The sequence below is a fragment of the Juglans regia genome, chromosome 16 (assembly GCF_001411555.2).
Source record: "Juglans regia cultivar Chandler chromosome 16, Walnut 2.0, whole genome shotgun sequence".
Lineage (NCBI taxonomy): Eukaryota > Viridiplantae > Streptophyta > Magnoliopsida > Fagales > Juglandaceae > Juglans > Juglans regia.
The window spans coordinates 22,610,128-22,631,499 of NC_049916.1; the positions used below are offsets into that span (position 1 = coordinate 22,610,128).

The following is a 21,372-nucleotide window of genomic DNA, read 5'->3' on the forward strand; positions in this document are numbered from 1 at the left end:
AACATTTTTTAGAATAATAATTTATTACAGTTTCAAACATATATGCTTTCCAAACGCAAAGCAACTCGTGTGCCATCTCTATCCATTACCGACTCTCCAATTAGTTTACTCACTATGAATGGTGGGTCAACATCACCATACCCAGAAGAACATATTTACCAAATTAAACACTACATTTATTGCTTGATTTAAGTAATATACATTTTCAAGATATTAGTATTTAATTAAAATGTGCTTCAATTACTGTACATATATATAGCTGTTGTAAGTCAGCGTTGAGGTCGAGGCACTACAAGGGGTGTCTGCATAGAGAAAGTAAGGAAAACATGAAAAATAAAAGTTGATATTCCTGATAATCACACCAGTGGCTCTGAGGATTTGGCACCTTGGCTTGCTTCTTATGTTAGTACCCTTACTCGCACATATGCACCGATGACTACATCCTCATTGGCTAAAATTTTTCAAGATGTGCAAGACCACATCAAAAATCGTAGTCTGGTAATAAGTTATTAGTAAAAAATTAAGTATAACATGTTAATTTAATATTAGTTTGTATTTATACTAATTATTTAGAATTTTTTGAAGGACGAGTTTGAACTTAATTTTGGCCGGTGAAAAGATTGACTAATGATTGAAGAGCTGATGTCGAATGCATTCTGGATGTACAAAAGTTGATGCCATGCACACTATCAGAAGTTCAGTACTGCAACAAAAGTGCATCAAAATCCATTCCAAGTAATGCCACCAAACGCATGAGAGAAGATTTGTGATATGTTTGAAGATCATGCTCATCAGGTAATTTCGCTACTATCTTTTTTTTATAAGATATGATAGATGTATTAAACATATAGACATAATTTTTTTTAGCAATGGAGTATTGCGAATAAAGCAAATAGATTAAATTTAACGATACACCATCATGCAGATTCTCGATATTTTCATCATTTATCTAAAAAAATAGTAGCATTATACTAGCTCCCGTTAAATATTAACATATCTACTTTTATGATTTAAGTTCTAATATATAATTCCCTTTTGCAGCAAGAATAAAGTCCTACTGACTATAATCTGACTCAGTTGTATGCTAAAACACATAAAAATCGTGATGGTGTTTGGACCAGTCCCGAAACAGAAGCAAATTATGTAAGTTTAAGTTTTTTTAATTCAACTGTCTAATAATATTTTTATTACTTATACTAATTACTTTAATGTTTTTTTGTAGGACAATATGATATCACTTAAGGAAACTGTTGCGGATCCATCTGATGAATCATCTGTCAACGATGTTCAGATCTTTTCTCAAGTGCTTGGACCACGTTCTGAATATTTGAGGGGTTTAGAACGTTGCGTGAAGTCATCATCAACATCATCATCCTCTCCTCAAATCAGATCAAATGACAAAACTCAGGAATTAGAGGAAGTAAAGCTTGTGATAGAACATTTAAGGTCCAAAGAAAAAGAGTTGCTGACCTGATTAGATCAAGCAACGGATTTAGATGCGAGATTAGAAGAAAACATGCAGAAAAAACTAGAGATTCAATCCCAAAAATATTTGAACAGTGGCAATCAATAATGTGCCAAAACTCTATGCCACCACCACAATTCTAGAACTTATTTTTCTTCAATTGTCTTTTTATTATTTTGTCCCAACAATGGCAATCAATGATGTCCCAACACTCTGTCCGTTCGACCAAGATCAAATATATTCAATCGTTCGGATCAAGTTTTTGTACTGTTCAAACTGATCAAAGTTGTTATTCGAATGAAAGGATTTTCATTCGAACGAGTTTTTAGGACGAAAATGTTGTCTAAAAAAAAAAATTCTCGTTCAAATGCCTACGACTGGTTCCGTCCAATTTCATCCCTAAAAGTAATTTTTTGGAAAGAAAATCAAATTTCTTCTCAAAAAACATTTTGAGACAACCTAGAGACGAATTTTTTTTGTCTCAAAAATTTTTTTAAGATGAAAATGAGATTTTTTGGGATGAAATGATTCGTCCCAAAAAACCATTTCTCTTTTTGTGTATAAGATACCTCAATGTTGACCATGCAACACGCTGATCTAAAAAGAAAAATAAAATAAAATAATCAGGACTTCAAAGACAGAGTCATGGGTGTGCAGCAATAAACTAACCCTACTCATTTTTCTTTCTCTTTTTTTTGGAGACGACATGGCCTTGTTTGTAAAAAAGGAATTGTAGAGATCATTGACTCTAAAATTAGTAACCACGTAAATGCATACAGAGCCAACGGTAGGCTGTGCAAAATGAACCTGACAAACTCCATGCACAAAATCTCTCTCTCTCTCTCTCTCTCTCTCTCTCTCTCCATGCCAACATTTTTTCATTAAAAAAAAAACCCTTAGAATTATCCCCTACGCTGTCACATTTATGGACTGCCATAAGCAGTACTCATCATACCACATGCACATGCAAACAAACATGCACTTGTTTGATCTCTCTCTTTCTCTCTCCCCAACAAGATAAAAAGAATAAAAAAGTGTAGATCATGCATAGTGTATTGGATCACACTCTTTGATCGATGATCCGATCGATCGTGTTGATGATTGCATTGATGACGAGATTAAAGCCTATCCCCTTTTCTTTTTTTGTTTTCTATTTGCCATCGATCGCACTCTTTTACTTAGTGAATATGAGAAACGCAAACCCCACTTTCTGTAATGGGAACATGCACCTTAAAAAAGCAATTATCATTAGGGGTGCCCCCCCCCCTCTCCACCTCTTATTATTGTTTGCTCTAGAGTACGATATGCAAAATCAAATCCCATTGACTCTTAAAACGTATGAAATCATCTGTCTCCCATCAATTGTCACGAGATTAGGATCGGATCGATTCCATGCATATGATTATTACGTAGACACCAATACATGATGCTCTATTATCTTCCCATGATCTTCCCTTTCCCTAATCCCTTGGGGATTGGAAGTTGATCATATAATTGGTTGATACTTTGGTTGGCTGCTCTCTTATTGTTATTGACTCTTGATGATCACTATATCGATCGCTTAGGGCCCCAATTCTGATCAGCTATGTACATATTGTCTTCCCATTCAACAAATGGTCATTTCTTATAATAATTCTTTCTTCTTTTTTGTGCCTTTCTAATTCTCATTAGGGTTCCACATTTCATGATGACAATGCAACTAGCTAGCTATTTGGTCGAGAGGAATGTGCAGCTGGAAATTAGCTAGCTACGGCTCTCTGGTCATTAATTCTTCCATTGACCTATTAGCTGGCCTAGCCTGCTATATATATCGTGTGGTTTATGGACTCAAACAACGATTTAATTAGAAACCATTCGGGGCATATAAAGTTTTAGAAAACCCGATACCGGTGAGAGATCATTAATTATTTCACATCATTTGGCTAGTTTATGGAGTTACTCATGTTTACATGATGACAAGTGAACCCGTCATTGAAAACAAAGATAGACTGTACAAGATAATTAGTTTTAGATTTCCTTAGCTACTAATTGAATGATGCATGTGCCACACCAAGTTTTTACCTAATCATTTCAAGTTTCCAACTTAAAGTAAGTTCTATATATATTACTACCATACATCAATTTCATCACAATGGAACATAAATTAAGATCAGTAATGCTAGCGCTATATATACCAGTACCATGCTTTTTATTATCATACTCTTACCATCTCATAATGTGATATTAAATGATCGGTGACTATTTATAATACAACAAATTTGATCTCTTGTGACGGACGAAACCGTCACAAAAAATCAGCAAACCTTCACAAAACGTTTTTGTGAGGGTTTGAGACTTTTCCCACAACCGTCACCAAAAAGGCATCACAGAAAGTATTTTATGATGGTTTATTGTACAATTGTCACTAAAATTTATTTTTTGTGACGGTTGGAAGTCTTACGTGAGATATAATGTTCGAATGTTAAGAGATTTTGTGATAGTCTAATTCCATCATAGAAAATACCACTCACATGTACAGAATAATGTTCGAACGTACTCGACCGATTAGCATTCAAACGATAAATATCTAACGTTCAATATTTTTCATTCGCACGTTAGATTTTTACGAACGTATGTTTGAACGTTTGTGCTGCGATATTTGAATATCGCATTCTCACGTTAATGGGAAATTGTTCAAATGTCAAAGACTTAACATTCGGATGGATAATCAGTCCGTTCGAATGTATCTTTTTTAGTCATTCGAACGTTAACTAAATAAGTCTGAACGTTTGTGGAGTGTATACGTTTGAACGTAGTGCAATATGTTCGAATGTATTTATCGAACGTCGGTGTAATTATGTTCGAACAATGCTTCAAACGTAAAGCAATGTTCAAACGTTTTTTCTTTACATTCGAATGTACGGATCAGAACAAATTATTTCATAAAATTAAAAGCATATAAATTGTATCATATTACACCATTAATAGCATCATCTAATGAAAAAATTTTATAGAGTTGCAAAATTAGAAAACAAAAGTTTTGACCAATAATAGCTTTATTTCTTCTCTTTCCTCGCCCAACGATATCCTTCTGCAGTGATATAATATGTTCCATCTGGACTAGCATCTCCTTCTGGACTTGTTCTTAAACTTCAATGCGTATTTTTTCCTTCTAGTCTCTTTGTCGCTCCTACAAAAACATCTTTAAATCGGACTGTCGCGATTAGAAAGTCTCCAACTCCTACTGTCTCGACTTCATCTGTTCAATTTATTGGTGTGTGGCGTCCAAATCTTTGGAAAGATTATTAACTTTTGAAGTCGAGGTCGTGAAGGATGAACTGACACTTGAAAGAACATCCCAACCTTTTACCAAACCAGACTTGGTCGTGAGGACTTGCATAAATATGTCCATGTCACTTGGAGAAAATTCCTGAGAGGTAGAATGCATCTCAATCATTTTTTTCCTACAATTAGGAAGAAAACACACAATAAGTAACATATTAAAAAAATAATAACTAAACATAATATCTATTCATATGTTGCCATAATTTATTCACACAAAATGACCTCTTACATAATTATTTTTACCGACAGCCGACAAGATCAATCCACTCGTTGTGCACATCGGTGTGAGTAGCATCATCGACATGAATGAGATAAATTTTTAGGATCATCGTGTTTCTAACAAAGCCACATTAGTAATTTTAAAAAATCATGTTAGTACTTAAATAAATGATATGATAAAAATGACTGAATTTTAACAAATTATTAATTATCATTTCATCGGCAAGGCATTGGAATGAACTTGAACCAGCGTGATGGTGGATTGTCAAAAACGTTCTATTTTTTTGCATTGATAGAACTTAACTACTATAAAAGAAATTAAAAATGTTAAATATAACATATGAAAGAAATATAGATGTAAATAAGTCATAGGGGATAAATCTAGAATACCTGATAATCTATCTTGCGAAAAGATCACAACACTTCTTCCAATCGTCTAACTTCATTTTCTGAAAAGGGGACTGAGTTGCCTCTTCCAACGTCTCAAATTTCTTGAAGTGATCATGATATCGTCCCTTGTGACGCTGAAACAATGTAACCATCAACTCATTCACAATTCGTACTTCCTCGCTACGACCAAAATTTAGGTCGAACTCATCCTAAGAAGTGAATTGTGTCAAAAATATGAATTTAAAACATCCCTAAAACAATTATGGTATATAAACTCACTAGTACACAACTCCGAATGTGATCCTTAATCTCATTCGAAACATTTTCCCAAGACAGCACATAAAATGACGCATAAACTCGGACAAGTGTTCCGACATAGGAGGAAAGTGATGCCGCACTATCATCCACACCCCCAGTGAATTTATTAGGAATGTTGACCTTGATTTTCTCACGGCTACTCATTTTTTCTAGAGTCAGGTCACGTGTTAAGCCACGACTGGTCCAAACACCATGCATTCTGAACGTGTTAAGCCACGACTGGTCCAAACGACGTGACAATGCATCAGCTAATATATTTAAAATTATTAAAACCAATCTTCTCAAGTATTCAAATATAATTAATTATCAACAAGAATTTAAGAAAATATACAATATATAATATTTACATATAAATATAATTTATATAAAAAACTCATTCTGTATATGTTCGAACGTATAAACAATTAGTGTTCAAACGTTTCATGCATATAAGATAAGCGTCCGAACACGAAGCATCGTTTAAACCCACCTCAAAAACCTTGAACCGTCGCCACCGTCGTCAATCGCCACCACAACCATCACAGAAGAGGTAAGCGTCTCTCTCTCTCTCTCTCTCTCTCTCTCTCTCTCTCTCTCTTTTGCAGTGTTTTTTTTATTGATTATAGGGGTTTCAGTTCATATACACTGCAAAAAATGGTAGTTTGCCAGAGTCTCACAAACGCCGGCAATTGGACAATAAACGCGATAATGGTTTTACCGGCGTTTGTTTACCGACACAATTCAAGCGCCAACACTTAAGGGTCGAGAATATTATTTTCCGACATTTATGTAAACGCCACCATCCCATTTGGTGGCCAAAACCCGTTCTTGATTTTTCTGCCACTATGAGTGGCCAATGGCCAATTGGCCACTGTAGATAGTTTTATCCTTCATTTCTACGGTGGTCATTACAAGATTAACATTGTATTTGAGGAAATCGGCAATGACTAAGTTGACTCATCCATTTATGGGTCGTAACGTTTGAACGTTGTTCTGTACTCCGAACATATGTTATAATAAGTTTGAATATACCTTTTTACGTTCGAATGTTGCAATATAAAATGTTCAAATGTAAAATTTTCATGGTTGTTCGAATTCATCGTTTGAACATAACCATTATTTAGTTTGAACGTTTGTTATACATTCAAATTGTATGAACCAATGTTCGAATGTAAGACATTTTGGCTTCTGTTAGTCAAAACATTCGAACGTAGACTTACATATGTTCGAACATCTTAATAAATACATTCAAGTTCACCCTCACGTTAAACGTATTTCCATCCTAAACGTTAGAATGTAAGACCTTTCAGCTTATTTTAGTCATAACGTTCGAATGTAGACTTAGTTTTGTTGGAACATCTCATCAATTGCATTCAAATGCATCCTCACATTCGAACGTGTGGTAATGATACATTTGAATGTAAGCTTGAGTGGGTCTTTTGCAATGCAACGTTCGCACGTTACAATATACATGTTCGAAGTTATCCTTTTACGTTCAAACGTTAAATTGTACATTCGAATGTTTTTCAGAAACAATTTTTATTTCCCATATATGCATATATACCAATGTTATTTTTTTCCTAGGATATGACTCATCTTTTGACAACTAAGAAACTAGGGAGGGAAGGATCTGGCCATGATCCTTCTCGGATAGGCTGTCGAACTATTATGGCTAAACGCAAAATGTTTATCAATGAGTTCAACTAGCTTACGTGAGAGCAGACGAGCCTCAGAAACGTCTTTGTTACTAGATGTTGGACCAACATCTACACACTGAGGGGGAGGATATACCCCTTCGTGGTTCGAGAGTTTTACATGGAGATGTGCTCCATGCCTTAGGATGCATCCTCCCACACCGTGACTGTACGACGGTGTTCAGTTCAAGGTTTTGGTAGATGTCATCGTTGAGCTACTCATGATTCATCGTGTATCTGAGACATTAACTACAGTAGATGCTCAGGTTGAGGATGCAGCAGAAGGCACATCAGCATCGATCATCTACTAGCCCAGTTGAGTCTATGGCCAGAGATGTGGATCGGTCAGAGGGCGAGGGTACTGATCAATCTGAGGATGATGACCGCGATGAGGATTTCTACATCCTCACTGGGAGAGACCGCACACCATTCGATAAGAAGAACAGTTCCTCATGCGAGTGACACTCAGAGACGCCGTCGACATGCCATTGTGGATTTTTTAGAGAATCCACTACGAGGCGAGCATCGTCTCCACTTACAACCTCTCATATGGAGTGATCATTACTCGGCTATTACTGGACCAGAGAGTGCCACCCCAGGCTGAGAAGTGGTTGACTGAGTAAATGAGCCCCCTCGACATGACCTCACACCGTCAGAGCATTGGACAAAGAAGGGGGTATGCTCGGCGTGAGCCTCAGCCTATCCCAGATCTTCTTCCTCCAACCCTGTCTAGGCTTAGTGTTGTTCCCCATAATAGGAGTACTAGTCAGCAGCCGATGGGTACATATGCATGGGATGCGTGCTGGCCTTACTTGGCTCGATGCACGGCCTACTTGGGTTGATGCGATGATCTCAAATATTATTGCGCACATCGACAGACAGATCGTATATGTACAGTATAAAGAGAAACGAACACAAGCTGTTTGACACAATGTCTCACAAAGCGTGAGAGCATATTTGAGAGCCTTTCACTATATATAATTACCGTACATATGTGTGAATGAGAATTAGAAATTATAGAGTAACGTTACAAATGAGGAAGAAAAGGAAAGTAGATGAATTTCCATCTTTGTATTTAGCCGTTGAGTATCTTTGTTTCCATGTGTGGTTTTGTAGCCGTTGGGTGACTTGTGTATGGCTGGGTTTCCATGTAAGGCTTAGTAGCCGTTGGTTTCTGAGTATTTTCAATAGTCCCCTGCAAACTGTGCCGAGATAGAAGGCCAAGTTTGGTGCGTAAAGAATAAAGCGCAGGACGTCCAAGAGGCTTGGTGAAAATATCGGCAAGTTGAGAAGAGGCCGGAATGTGCCGGCTATGAAGAAGACCAAGAGCAACACGTTCTCTTACATAGTGATAATCAATCTCGATATGCTTGCTTCGGGCATGGAAAACTGGATTGGCAGTCATATGTAGAGCACTGAGATTATCACAGAACAAAATAGGTGCCGCTGGAAGAGTAACACCAAGATCACGTAATAGAAATGAAATCCAAGTAATTTCTGCAGTGGTGCTCGCCATGGCTCGATATTCTGCTTCAGAGCTAGATCGGGATATGGTATTTTGTTTCTTGGCAGACCAGGAAATGCAGTTACTGCCTAGAAAAATGCAGTAGCCTGTGGTGGAGCGACGAGTAAGAGAACAACCTGCCCAATCTGCTTCAGAAAATGCATAGAGATTAAGTGTAGAATGTGAGCTAAAATGAATACCAATTTCAAGAGTACCGTGCAAATAGCGAAGGATGCGTTTTACCATTTTGTAATGAGCCATAGTGGGAGAATGCAAAAATTGGGATACAAAATTAACACAAAAGGCTAAGTCAGAGCGAGTAAGGGTGAGATATTGAAGTGCTCCAACAATACTCCGATAGTGACCTGGATCTGGAAAAGGGACATCACATGTGAGTCCTTTAGTTTTGGGCATCATAGGTGTGCCCATAGGTTTACAATCTTTCATCTGAGAACGATCCAATATCTCTAGCGCATACTTAGCCTGAGATAGTGTAAGGCCATTTGAGTTGCGAGTTACTTGAATTCCCAAAAAATAATGCAAAGGACCAAGATCTTTCATTGCAAATTATTCCCCAAGAGCATGAATGAAAGTAGTGAGGTGAGTGGGGTCAGAACCCGTGAGAATTATATCATCAATACAGTAGAGTATCACCGATGTTGGCCATCGTTTAGATATCCTAAACGAAAAGGTCAACACATTGACTGAGGAGTTTCATACATTTGTAAACAACACGTTCTGAATGTTTTGAACTTTTATCATATTTTGTATTTATATTTTAATATATTTATTTTTCTATACTTTATGTAATGAACAATATTATTTAACATATCTAGGGTTTTTGTATTTGAATTCTCAATCTTTTTTAATTTGAAATTCAATTTTTTATTTTAAAACAGTTCAAGTTCGAACGTTAATGACTATCGTTTGAATGTTTAAACGAATAACTAGCTCGTTCGCACGTAAGTGGGCTTAACGTTCGAACGTACATCAACTGTTCGAACGTAACATTTTATACGTTCGAATGTAATCATTCCAAAACGACATCGTCTGGCTTACGTTGGAACGAAAAAATATTAGTTCGAATGTAAAACCATTTCTCGTCTACCTTTAGTGACGGTTGCTTGCAATCATTACAGAAAATGATTTTTTGTGACGATTTCAGGACTGTCATAAATTCAAAACCTTCACAAAAATTCGATTGTGTTGTTGTGTTATTATGTTTCTAGTTTGGGTTGATCATTTAATATCACACCAAGAGAATCTTATAGTTAGGCTAGCTTCAGTTTATGAATCATTTATCAATTTAGTATGCTATATATTAGTAGTGATGCGACCATAATTTTATTTTAGTGGGTACAAAATCTAACTAATGAATGTGAAAGAATTATATGTTAAAATCTTTAGTCGAAGAAATTACTTACTTAATTCATTACAACTGTACGCGGTCCTCTATATATATATATATATATATATATATATATTTATATAGGAGTTTTGTATATATTTTCTAAGCAATATAAGTTTTGCTATATAAACCGAAATAAGTAGCAACGTCCAACCTTGATTAAACAACAACAGCAAAAGTTTTTTATATGAGCTAAAACAATTTGATATAAGATCAGTTTCTACGTTTAACTTTCGAACATAGAAATTAGTTCTTTATCCAAAACAAGGTAAATATATATATATATAATTTTTTTTTGAGTTTGAATTGCTTTTTAGTTTTACATTTTGAGAGTACTAGCTAGGTAGCTAGCTATAATTTAATAAATTTTGTTTTGTTTTTGAGTGAAAATAATAGTTTAATTATACTTAAATAACAAAACAGAAGTCATGAGTTTGAATACAAAATCTGTACTTCACCTAATTTAAATGAAACATTTTACATGATGTTAGATTCACTTATTAAGTAAAAATCAACTCACAAGTTTGGAGAAAATGTTAAATACTCCCTATAAATCATTGAACTCACCAGCTCCTTCCATAACTCATGTATGTTTTTTAGGCAGTTTGTCATGACTTAATTGTCATATTGCTTTTAACCAAATTTTTGTGATCAACTTTCAACGTGAAATAATAATTTATTATAAATGGTTGGAAACTTTCGCCACCAGTAAGAATTTAATTACAAGGGGATGAGAGAGAGATCGGGGAAAGGTATAAGCTGGAAGAAATGCATGGGGCCGGTGCCTAGTCTTGAAAATTAAATTTGGGTAGAAAGACATCGCCGTCAAGGCCCCTTGCTTATATACATGCTTTGATTCCAAGCTTAAGTCATTCCATGCCCATGCACTGTCACCAGTACTACTGGCCACGCTTTCCAATATCTCAGGCTAGATAGCTGCATATATATATATATACACACATATGGAGAGAGAGAGAGAGAGAGAGAGAGAGCTCTCTCTATATGTCTGAATTCTAATTCCCCCCGTTGGAACAATAGCTAGAACTTTTTCCTGCATTTATATACGTATAGGGTTTGGACAAAAACTATATATATATATATATATATACATATGCATTAACATCAAAAAGAAGATGATAGAAATTATTTATCTGAAGCTTGAAGCAAACTTCATTGCCTTATATAGATCATGATCAGCTGCAACGACGAATCTAAAAGCATTGTTTACTTTAATTTTTGAAACAGAAGAAAGTGATCATCATGCATTAATTCAGCCTAGAATTGTCTTACTAATTTTAGTACCTGATCTATCTCCAACTATCCATCCAAAACTTATAAGGTGGCTCAAATTAAAAATGCTCCTCATGATTATGGCTTGCCATGATCTATTATATAGAAATTTCATTGTTTCAGTTAGAGAGTCGTTGATTAACTGTCTTTGAAAAGTGATCCCTTTGTTTCGAACCAAGGCTTTTCTCAGAGAGAGAGAGTGTGTGTGTTCCAACGTGTTTGATGGGCTGGAAAGAAACTGGCATGGCCAGCTTTTTCAGGCTGAGAGGCAGCCAGCCAAGAACAGCCACCATTGCACTTCAATTCAGAAATCAGTAGTACTCATTTAAAGTTAAAACTAAAAATAACAGAGGTTTTAAACCAAAAAGAACAGGAAAGAGGCCGGATAGACAATTATTCTGATTCCGTACAGTACAGTACTGTATGTGCAGGCTGGAGGGTGGGAGGCACATGGATTTTGCAACCAATTAATGTACTGTGCTAGCTTCTATATTTTCTCAGGTTGTGGGGAGACACCATCATGCATGCCCAAATTAAGTCCCTATAATTTATTTATTTATTTATTGTTTATAATTACCTCTTAATCATAACCTATACCCCAATGTACGTGATCTGTCTCATTAATAACTCATTATTGACAGGTAATGCATGTCATTATATATTCCCGACCATTTATGTGGGCACTCCCTCCCCTCTCTCTCAATTTCAGGCATATTGATCTCATGAAATATTCATCTGATCCATATATACCGTCCTCTGTTTGATTTAGAACACACATATATATATATATATATATAGCAAGTGTCTAAGCTAGCTAGGCCATTTTTTATGGCAATATTGATGTTTTATTCCTTCAACAAGTACTGAGGTCTGAGAGCCTAGCTAGCTAGCTAGCTAATATTGTATTAATTGTATGGATGTCGAAGGAATAAAACATGTTTAAAAACTGATCATCTAATTCCGTACTCCAAATTGGCGAAAGAAACCTGAAAAAACTTTTTCTTTCAATTAAGCAAATTCATGGAGACAAAAATTGGCCACACTTAAAGTCGGCTCTTTGTTGCTGTCTGATCAATACAAGCTGGAACCTCGACTATTAGGGCTAAAAAGGGCCTTTTTGTGATATTCCAAAAAGAAAGAGCCTTTCTAGTAATTTTATCCTTGAAATTTGCCCTAAAGTTGTTAGCTGGCCGAGGACCCCTGCCCTAAAGTTTTCCCTTTAGAAAACAGGTGGAACATATATTTCATCTTAATAATAAAGTCAAAATAAAAGTATATATCGATCAGTACTAGTACTGTTCCACCTCCTCAAGAATAATAAATATTCAATCTAACTGACTGACCACCATCTCTCTCTCTCTCTCTCTCTTTCTCTCTCTCTTCACCCCTCTCTCTGATCATTCTCCTGCAACTATTCATCTCCACAAGCTTCCAAACGAATAAAATTTATGGAAAGTGAGATTTGCAAAGTTTCTAATTCTCCTCGTTGTTCTCTGATATGTCTACGATGAAACAGCTTATAACAACAACAACCACCCTTATCTGGTTAATGGGCATCTCTCTCTTTTTTTATTCCACAGTCCCAAAACATTCTCATGGCTCCAGCAGATCATGATCCCTCCCTCACATATAAAGCCCACAATATCCCAGGATCTTCATTAATCCATGGCTTCCCTTGACACCAGGTACAAGCAGCTCAACAATAAGGAAGACAATCACCGAAACTGGCGGGTCGATATCCCAGGCAACCGGATATGACGTCCATGGTTCCAGCTGCTCAAACCCTCTCTAAACAACAACATCTTCATCTTTCCGGAGATTATGCTGGTTGTGGTGGTGCTAATTATAGAGAAGATTTTGGTCTTATGAGCCGTACTGTAGAAGGGTATGCATACTTTAGTAGTACTGAATCTTGTTTAGGATCTGATCCTGTGGTTGGTGATCAGAATATGGCTGAAGATGAATCAAGAACTAACAGTAGTCTTAACGAAGCGGCGACGAGCTCAAAGGATCTTATTCATCAAGAAGAGAGGGATGAAGGGTGGCTAAAATTGAGTATAGGCGGTCACGCCGCCTGCAGCCATAACAGCAAGCATGATGATCATCAGGCAAACCCAACGGCGAGAAGAGGTTCCGGGTCGATCGAGCTTGATCTATTGCCCGGCCGTGGCAGTACTTCTCATCAAGCAAGGCCATTAGCTCCTATCTTCCATGTTCCCGAATTTAGAGTTCCTCGTGCCACTAGTTTTAGTACATCCTTGTTTTTTCAGCACCCGGGAAGTAGTACTTCAAACTTTCCTCATCACCAAGAGATTAACTGGGCGGCGTTTAGGCCAATCCGGCATAATATAGGGAGTACTGCTTCTTCCTCTACATCATCGTCTTCTTCCTTGATGCCATTTGGGTCGTATTTTGCTCAGCCGCCCCTTCAGCTCCAATCTATGATGGATGTTGCCGGGCCGAGCTTAGATTTTAGAGTTATTGATCCTCCTCGGAGGCCCCATTCGGGCATTTGGTTTATGCTACGAGCATCCCAGAATCAGTTAAGTGCATATATAAATATATATATATATATATATCTCTCTCTCTAAAAAGAGAAAAGCTGGTAACAAATTTATTGATCGAACACGATCAATTCAAAATTCTCACCAAAATTAATTTTTCTTTTCTCTTCTCCTATTATATCTGTATATTTGGAAGCTGCTAGGCATACGAATATAATTTGCTTTGTAACAGTTTTTCACTTGGTTTCTCATTAATGCAGAACAAAAGAACCATTTTTGCCTCAGATACCAAAGAACTACCTGAGAATCAAGTAATATATTATAACTGAAGTCTCTGATCTCTCCCCTAGTCCTCCTCTCTCAGCTCGTTACTTATTTCGCTTTTATATGTTTTGGCTTTCAAATCTTCAGGGATGGAACGATGACAGTTCGATTGTTAATGAAGTATTTGGTCAATAAGCTGAAACTGGATAGCGAATCAGAGGTATTTAAATCCATTACCGCAACTTCTAGTACTTTTCGTTGGAAATGCGCTTATATATATGTTGGTGTTTTATTAATTGGTTCCATGAGCTAGCTAGTTAATTTATTGCTTCTTCATTTTGGTTATTTTATATATATATATATATATATATAAATATATAAATATATATATATTTGTGTGTGTGTGTCAGTTAGATTAATGACATGAAAACATGTATAGTATTGGTTGCATATATAGAATTAATAGAAAAAATGAACCAAAACCAATCACGGATTTTATCGATTAGCTAATTTAATTCCATGAATATGGACATACAGACGTACTTGTTGTTAGAGGCATGAAAGAAACAGCAGAACTTATAAGAATTTCTTTATTTCTTCTGTTAAAATCACATTTATTAATTAGGTGGGAAGTATATATCTAGGGAGCTGGAGCCATCCTCACCTTTTGGATTATTAGCCTTTCAACTCCGAATCTAGTATTAGTAGAATTTGGCTTCAACTGAGAACTTTTCTAATGCATGAAAATGATCTCCATTTCCAAATTGGTCGTAAGTTTTGTGGTTTATATGCTGCGGATATTTTGGTGATGGATTTAGGTGCATGTAAAGTTCAAGTGGAGAAATCTGGACCCAATTTTAGAAAACTACCTACCACCCGCTTACTTTCCACAAACCCTAAAACAATTAATAAAACAGGCTGATATATATATATATATATATATATATATATAGTCCTAGCTAATTAATTTCATGATCTTTTTCTATAAATGAGTAGTTAATTACTGCATGCATGTGTGAAATAAAATTATTATATCTAAAAAATAACTTTTCGATGATCTGGCAATACTTCCATGGAAAACAGGAGAAAGCACAACCAAATACAAAACACCATATATATATATATATATATATATATATATATCTATATATATAGACACGGATACGGATACACACAAACAATGATAGAACACATCTCCTCATTCTACAATTATAACTGTAATGGCTTTCTGATCAAGTATAACCACAATAACACATGTTTTGATCCTTAATTTGTACGTAACACCTTCATGCAAGTCTCTAGATAGCAATAACAAATTAAATTATATATAACGTTTTTTTTCTTAAAGTTAATTATCTAGCTAACACCAGGATACTCCAACAAAACTAAGCTGTAATCCTAAGTACCTGGCTAGCAGATCATCTTTAGATAACCATTAAAATTTAAACCTCTCATTAAATATATATATATATATATAAGCTGTAGGGCTGAAATTTTCAGATGAACGATCGAGTAATTCTCAAATGGGAGGAAAGGCTTTTAAGGAACTTAGTCATGCGACTGCATGTTCGTAGAGCTAGCATACGTCTTGATAGTTGGCATATAAATATATATACATATATATATATATATATATATGAGGTACGTAAGAGAATCACTGTGCTTTAAATGGAATGCTAACCCTACATGCAGCTGGTAAATCACACTTGTGTCTCTGCCTCTGTTTGGGGGGGGTGGTTATGTCTAGCTAGGATATAATTAGTATAATTATCCAGTCGATCGATCCATATTATATAGTAATGACCAGCTTCACCATGCTTGAAAAAAAAAACAGACCAAGTACTAGTACTCTAGCTTGCCAGCTGCATGGTAGGCTTAACCGAGCATATATAATTCCATCAATCGGCCGGCCAGCCAGTAGTACTACTAATGACCAGAATGTTATTAATTTTGGTAAGTGTAAATTATTATTATAAGCAAATTATGAAGAGGATCGAATTATATAAATGAAGGTTGTACGTACACGGTTCTTGGGAATGCTTTAATTATATATGTGGAAGTAGTACGTATCCCACGTAATATATTCAATTAATTATAAGTACTTTGATCTATACTTTAATAAGTCTAGCTAGCTTTGTCGAGATCATTCATATTGGTAAAAAGTGACATAATTTTTCTGATAGATACACGAAATTAAAGTTGTCGCATGTACGTGTCCCGGGCCATGCACTTCATGATCATCATGATACGTCAGTACTACGTCTTTCCTAGCTAATTATAATTACTATAAAATATTTTAAATTCCTTTTATATAAAATACTTGAGCACTATATATATATATAGATATATATATAAACCTATGGCTATATATGAAACATAATTCAAGTATCTGCATGAAGAATTTCTAGTAGTACTGCCTAGCCAATTGGGAGCCAATATATATATATATATATATATATATATATAAATTGTGACTCTCGGTTTCGCAGATGATCATTGCATTCAAGTATTTAAAGCATATGTCCACTGAATTTCAGTACATGTTAATATAGTTTGAGACTTGAGGTACTTAAACTTCCAAGGTCGATATTAAACATGATATTCTATACCCTTATAAGTACGTAGTACTAATCGAATAGTTTTTCAAAGACCAAATTAATTATTAATTAGATGGTAGCAATATGCAGCATGATACTAATTATTTTTTTTTATAAGAAAACCATCTTCATTTGAGATAAAATTACATACATTAATCAAGCCAAATGACTTGAGAAAGATAGTCTGGAATACACAATCCCACCACATTTCTATACTATCAACCCTCCATGCATATCGAGCAAGCTGATGAGCTGCCCTATTTCCCTCCCTGTTCGCATGATCAGTAAAGTTACAAGAACTGAAACAGCCCGTGAGCTTCTGAACTTCTTGAAACAGAACCCCAAAAGTAGAATCAGCCGTATCATTCTTCTGCAGAGATTGAACTAACAGCAAACAATCACTTTCCACCAATAGATTTGAAATGCCCATAGTTGAGCACAGCTGTAAACCACGAAATACTGCAAGCAATTCAATGCATGGCCTCAGGATCCTCGACTTCAAATTCAACTTTACTTGCAGCCATAACCACCTTACCAGTAGCATCTCTAAGAATGACGCCCACTCCTACCTGACGGAGGTCAGCAAACATAGCCCCATCTGTGTTCAGCTTAAGCACATCCACATGATACTAATTAATTAGTACTACTGTTAATGTGCAATATTGCATAATTACTATGAGATAATCAATATAAGGGCTATATATATATATACATGGTAAAGCCTGGAAAAATATATTGGTTTTGCATTTATTATGGTATGGAATAGGAAAAATATATTAGTCTTGCATTCATAACTTATATTATGAGCCCATTTGCTATATATTATCTTATAATGTTATAGGTTAATTAATTGAGTTTGCATTATTTAAGCATTATATTTTTCTATATGCGTGCTTGGGGAAGCTACGTACAAGGAGTAGTACTGCATGCAGCAAACAAAGACAAACAATATATATTTCATGTGTGTATATTCTATGTCTCCCGTACCTACCTATGTACGTAATTAATATAAGCTGTTTTTAGGTGATGTACCCTTACACACACACCATATCATGATTTGAAGCCATATTATGTATATTATATGATCCTTCTCTATTAATAATGTTTCCTTGAACTTCATGCATGCCTGCATGAAGTAAGGAGATTTTAATTTATGAGATAGTATCTTATTTTTATCACTTACATGTTCTTAATTAATATTAGTTCTTAATGAAACCGATAATGCAACAACCATCAATCAAAAGTACTAGAATTCTAACACCTATACAAACACCTAGCTATATATAATATCACGATACACCAATATATTATATATATACAGCATAATGAATATAATAGTATTAATATTAATCCATCACTAACTATGTTATTCAGGTCAAATTGTGCCATAGATAGGCAAATTCTTCATGGATTGGATTCACTTCTAAGATTTTATACATCTAGATCAAAACTCTATGCTGCGCATGCTGCAGGATGGATATTGCCAGCCCTGATCACCTTAATTTCGTTCACATTGTATATATGCAACTCAATACATATATAGCCAATTATGATTAGGTTTCCGATCATCAATGAGTGTGAACTACTTACATTTAGCCCCACCCTTAGCGTAAATTTATGAGGATTTCTCTTTCTTATCTTTCTCTTTTGGTATGTATGCTACAATCCGTGAATTAATTGTGGGCAATCCATTATGTTCATGCATACGTACATATATATATATATATATATGCTCATTTTTCTGCTTTTTAAGTGATGGTCATTAGCTAGCCACAATCAATTAGAAGCAAAATTACCTTAGTACTCGCTCTTAGGGCAATTATAATCAATGCAGGAAAAGCGAAAAGATATCTCAAGTTCAGGGTAGGAATTTGTAGGCCCTCCTTTATGTGATTTTAGAAAGCTAAGAGCGCGTATTGACCTTAATATCTTAACGACCTTCAACCTTGATTATCTTGGCTTAGCAAGTTGACAGAACTCATTCATGACAGAAAAAAAAAAAAAACGAAGTTGATGCTAGCACATCCAAATTAATCATATATATCGTAGGGTCATGAAAACCACACGTGTGGAGTAGATGTGGACCGGCCTGTCACTCTCAACTCCCCATATATATGCTGCATGCCTAGCTAGCAGCTAGCTAATATTATATATCGGTCCCTTTCGTCATGCTTTCGCTTCTTTCAACTCAGCTTTCCGACAGCTAATTGTAGGCCCTTCTTCTCTAATTCTCCTTCTTTTTCCCTATCGATAGTGCTTGAAAAGGCACGTCAAAACCTTAAGTGGTTCGCTTTGGTGGAATTTAAAAGACCCCATTATCTCGACCAGAAGCAATCGTAGAGAATATATATATATATAAGACTAAAGAATATCATCTAAACATATATTTTTTTACGTCGGAGGAAAGCAATGCATGAAGAAGAAATCAAGAACAGAATCATTGCAAGTTGTATTATTGATATAATTAGTTGTTGAAAAAACAAACAACAAAAAGAAAAAATAAATGCATGACAGTATAACTCACTAGATAAGATCCAAAAGAAATCAGCATATATTGTTGATGAATAGGATGCATGCATAACTTAAAATATATATAGACATATATAATCCTTATTAGCTAGCTAGCTAGGATATATATATATATATATATATATAAACAGCTAGCGACCCTTTCAAAAGCAAGGTGTTGCCAGGTCTTCCTCGGCAACAACTGCATATAACATACATACATACATATATATATATATGTATGTATGTAAGTATGTATGGAGGTTCCACAAAGGGATATTGACCAACATCTTAGGGTTTTTTTTAATCTCCCGAAGCAACGTGAATGAGACGTACATGAAGATGTTTGGAAGTAGTGTGTGTGTATGTATATTATATAGTTTAATTAGCACTTAGGAGGTTTAGAAGATAATAAATTAATAATCGTGCACATTCCTCGCCATGCTTTTTGGATCCAAACTTTGTACTATATGATATAATTGCATGCTTGGATATCGATTGTGGAATATAACTATATATTAAAAATAAATAAATAATTAAAGTCCAAGGTAGCATGATAGATTTTGGCTTACGAGCAAAGTCTGGGTCCCATTAATGATTAAAATCGGGCAGTTCAAGATCGTGGGGGATATTAGTACGTAGGGTATAGCCCTCGAAGGTGAGATGACCAATTGGCTAGCTAGCTACCCGCTGATCTTGCATGACCGATATATTTTGAGTGATCTTCGAGTAATAAATTAAAGGAAAAAAAAAAAGAAGGAATTTTATGGTTAAAGTAGACGTAACAAAGATTTTTATGGGGTAGCATATTAATGGAGAAGACGTAAGCTAGCTATTGACAAAGCATGACTTCAGTACTACAATGATCGATCATATATATATAAATATATATATTATTATATGCTGTATGATTTTTAATTTTCGTCTAATTATTTTCTTTTTTATTTTTATTTTTATTTTATAATATTATTGATGATCATCATGATCTGATAGCTATATAATTGTCTTGATCTGGTATTATTTATCCTTACTTACAAGTGACTTAAAAGCTAGAGTTAATATTATTGGGTATATGACCAATTGATCTCTAAGAGATGTGGATATGGGGGATCATGAATACATGATGATGAGATAATGCCCAATAAATAGCTAGCGATCGCGAAGTTAACTTAAAAAGACAACTTAAGAAATTAATTGTATATTTATTAATTAGTTGCTTCTTATCACCGTCAAGTGGTGAGAAATCGTTGTAATTTATCCACGAGAATGATGTCATCATTCTAAATTTGCTACATCATCATCATGTTATATAGTTTTGGACCACTAATATTGTATATTTTAATTATCACTATATATATATGTCAATCATCATCATCATGCACGTAATTATTTAATTAGCTTAATATATATATGCCTAGTAATTAACATGACGTATTTAATTTAATTAATTAGTGATGATGGGTGCAGATACAGATAACATGTAGAGGGCAAGAGCTTCAACCTTTATTGACGTTGCAGCATGTAAGAGATAACATATGGCGGTCGATTTCTAGTCCCAGCAGGCCGCCGGAAGCAGTACTGACTTTGCAGCTTCCAGACTCCCCCTCGACCAGTACGGATGACCATGTCATGGTTTTGGACTATGGCAGGAGTGCAGCTTGAAATTATTCACGAATATTAATTTATATTAATATTCATTCACATCTATAATTAATTATATATTGGCTCTCCCACATGTTAATGTATCTTAATTTGGTTAATTTATGATAACTTTTTTTTTTTTTTTTTTATCATCTTGATCTTCTTTTATAGTTTTTCTTGTTTTATTTCATTATATAATATTTGATCGAGAAATTAAATAGTTTGGAATACCCAGAAATTAACGATATTGTTTATATATATAGTTCC

General features: G+C 35.1%; 2 protein-coding genes across 2 annotated transcripts; one reads left to right on the forward strand and one right to left on the reverse strand.

Annotated features, from left to right (window-relative positions):
- Positions 1-8,464: 8,464 nt before the first annotated feature.
- On the reverse strand, positions 8,465-9,454 carry LOC108980097 (uncharacterized mitochondrial protein AtMg00810-like). Its single transcript, XM_018950912.2, has one exon. It carries the CDS (start codon positions 9,452-9,454, stop codon positions 8,465-8,467), a length of 990 nt encoding a protein of 329 aa, XP_018806457.2.
- A 3,628-nt stretch (positions 9,455-13,082) lies between these two features.
- On the forward strand, positions 13,083-21,126 carry LOC108980099. Its single transcript, XM_018950914.2, has 4 exons — positions 13,083-14,133; positions 14,356-14,406; positions 14,507-14,579; positions 20,932-21,126. Exons 1-4 carry the CDS (start codon positions 13,346-13,348, stop codon positions 21,124-21,126), a joined length of 1,107 nt encoding a protein of 368 aa, XP_018806459.1. The 5' UTR covers positions 13,083-13,345.
- The last annotated feature ends 246 nt before the right edge of the window (positions 21,127-21,372 follow it).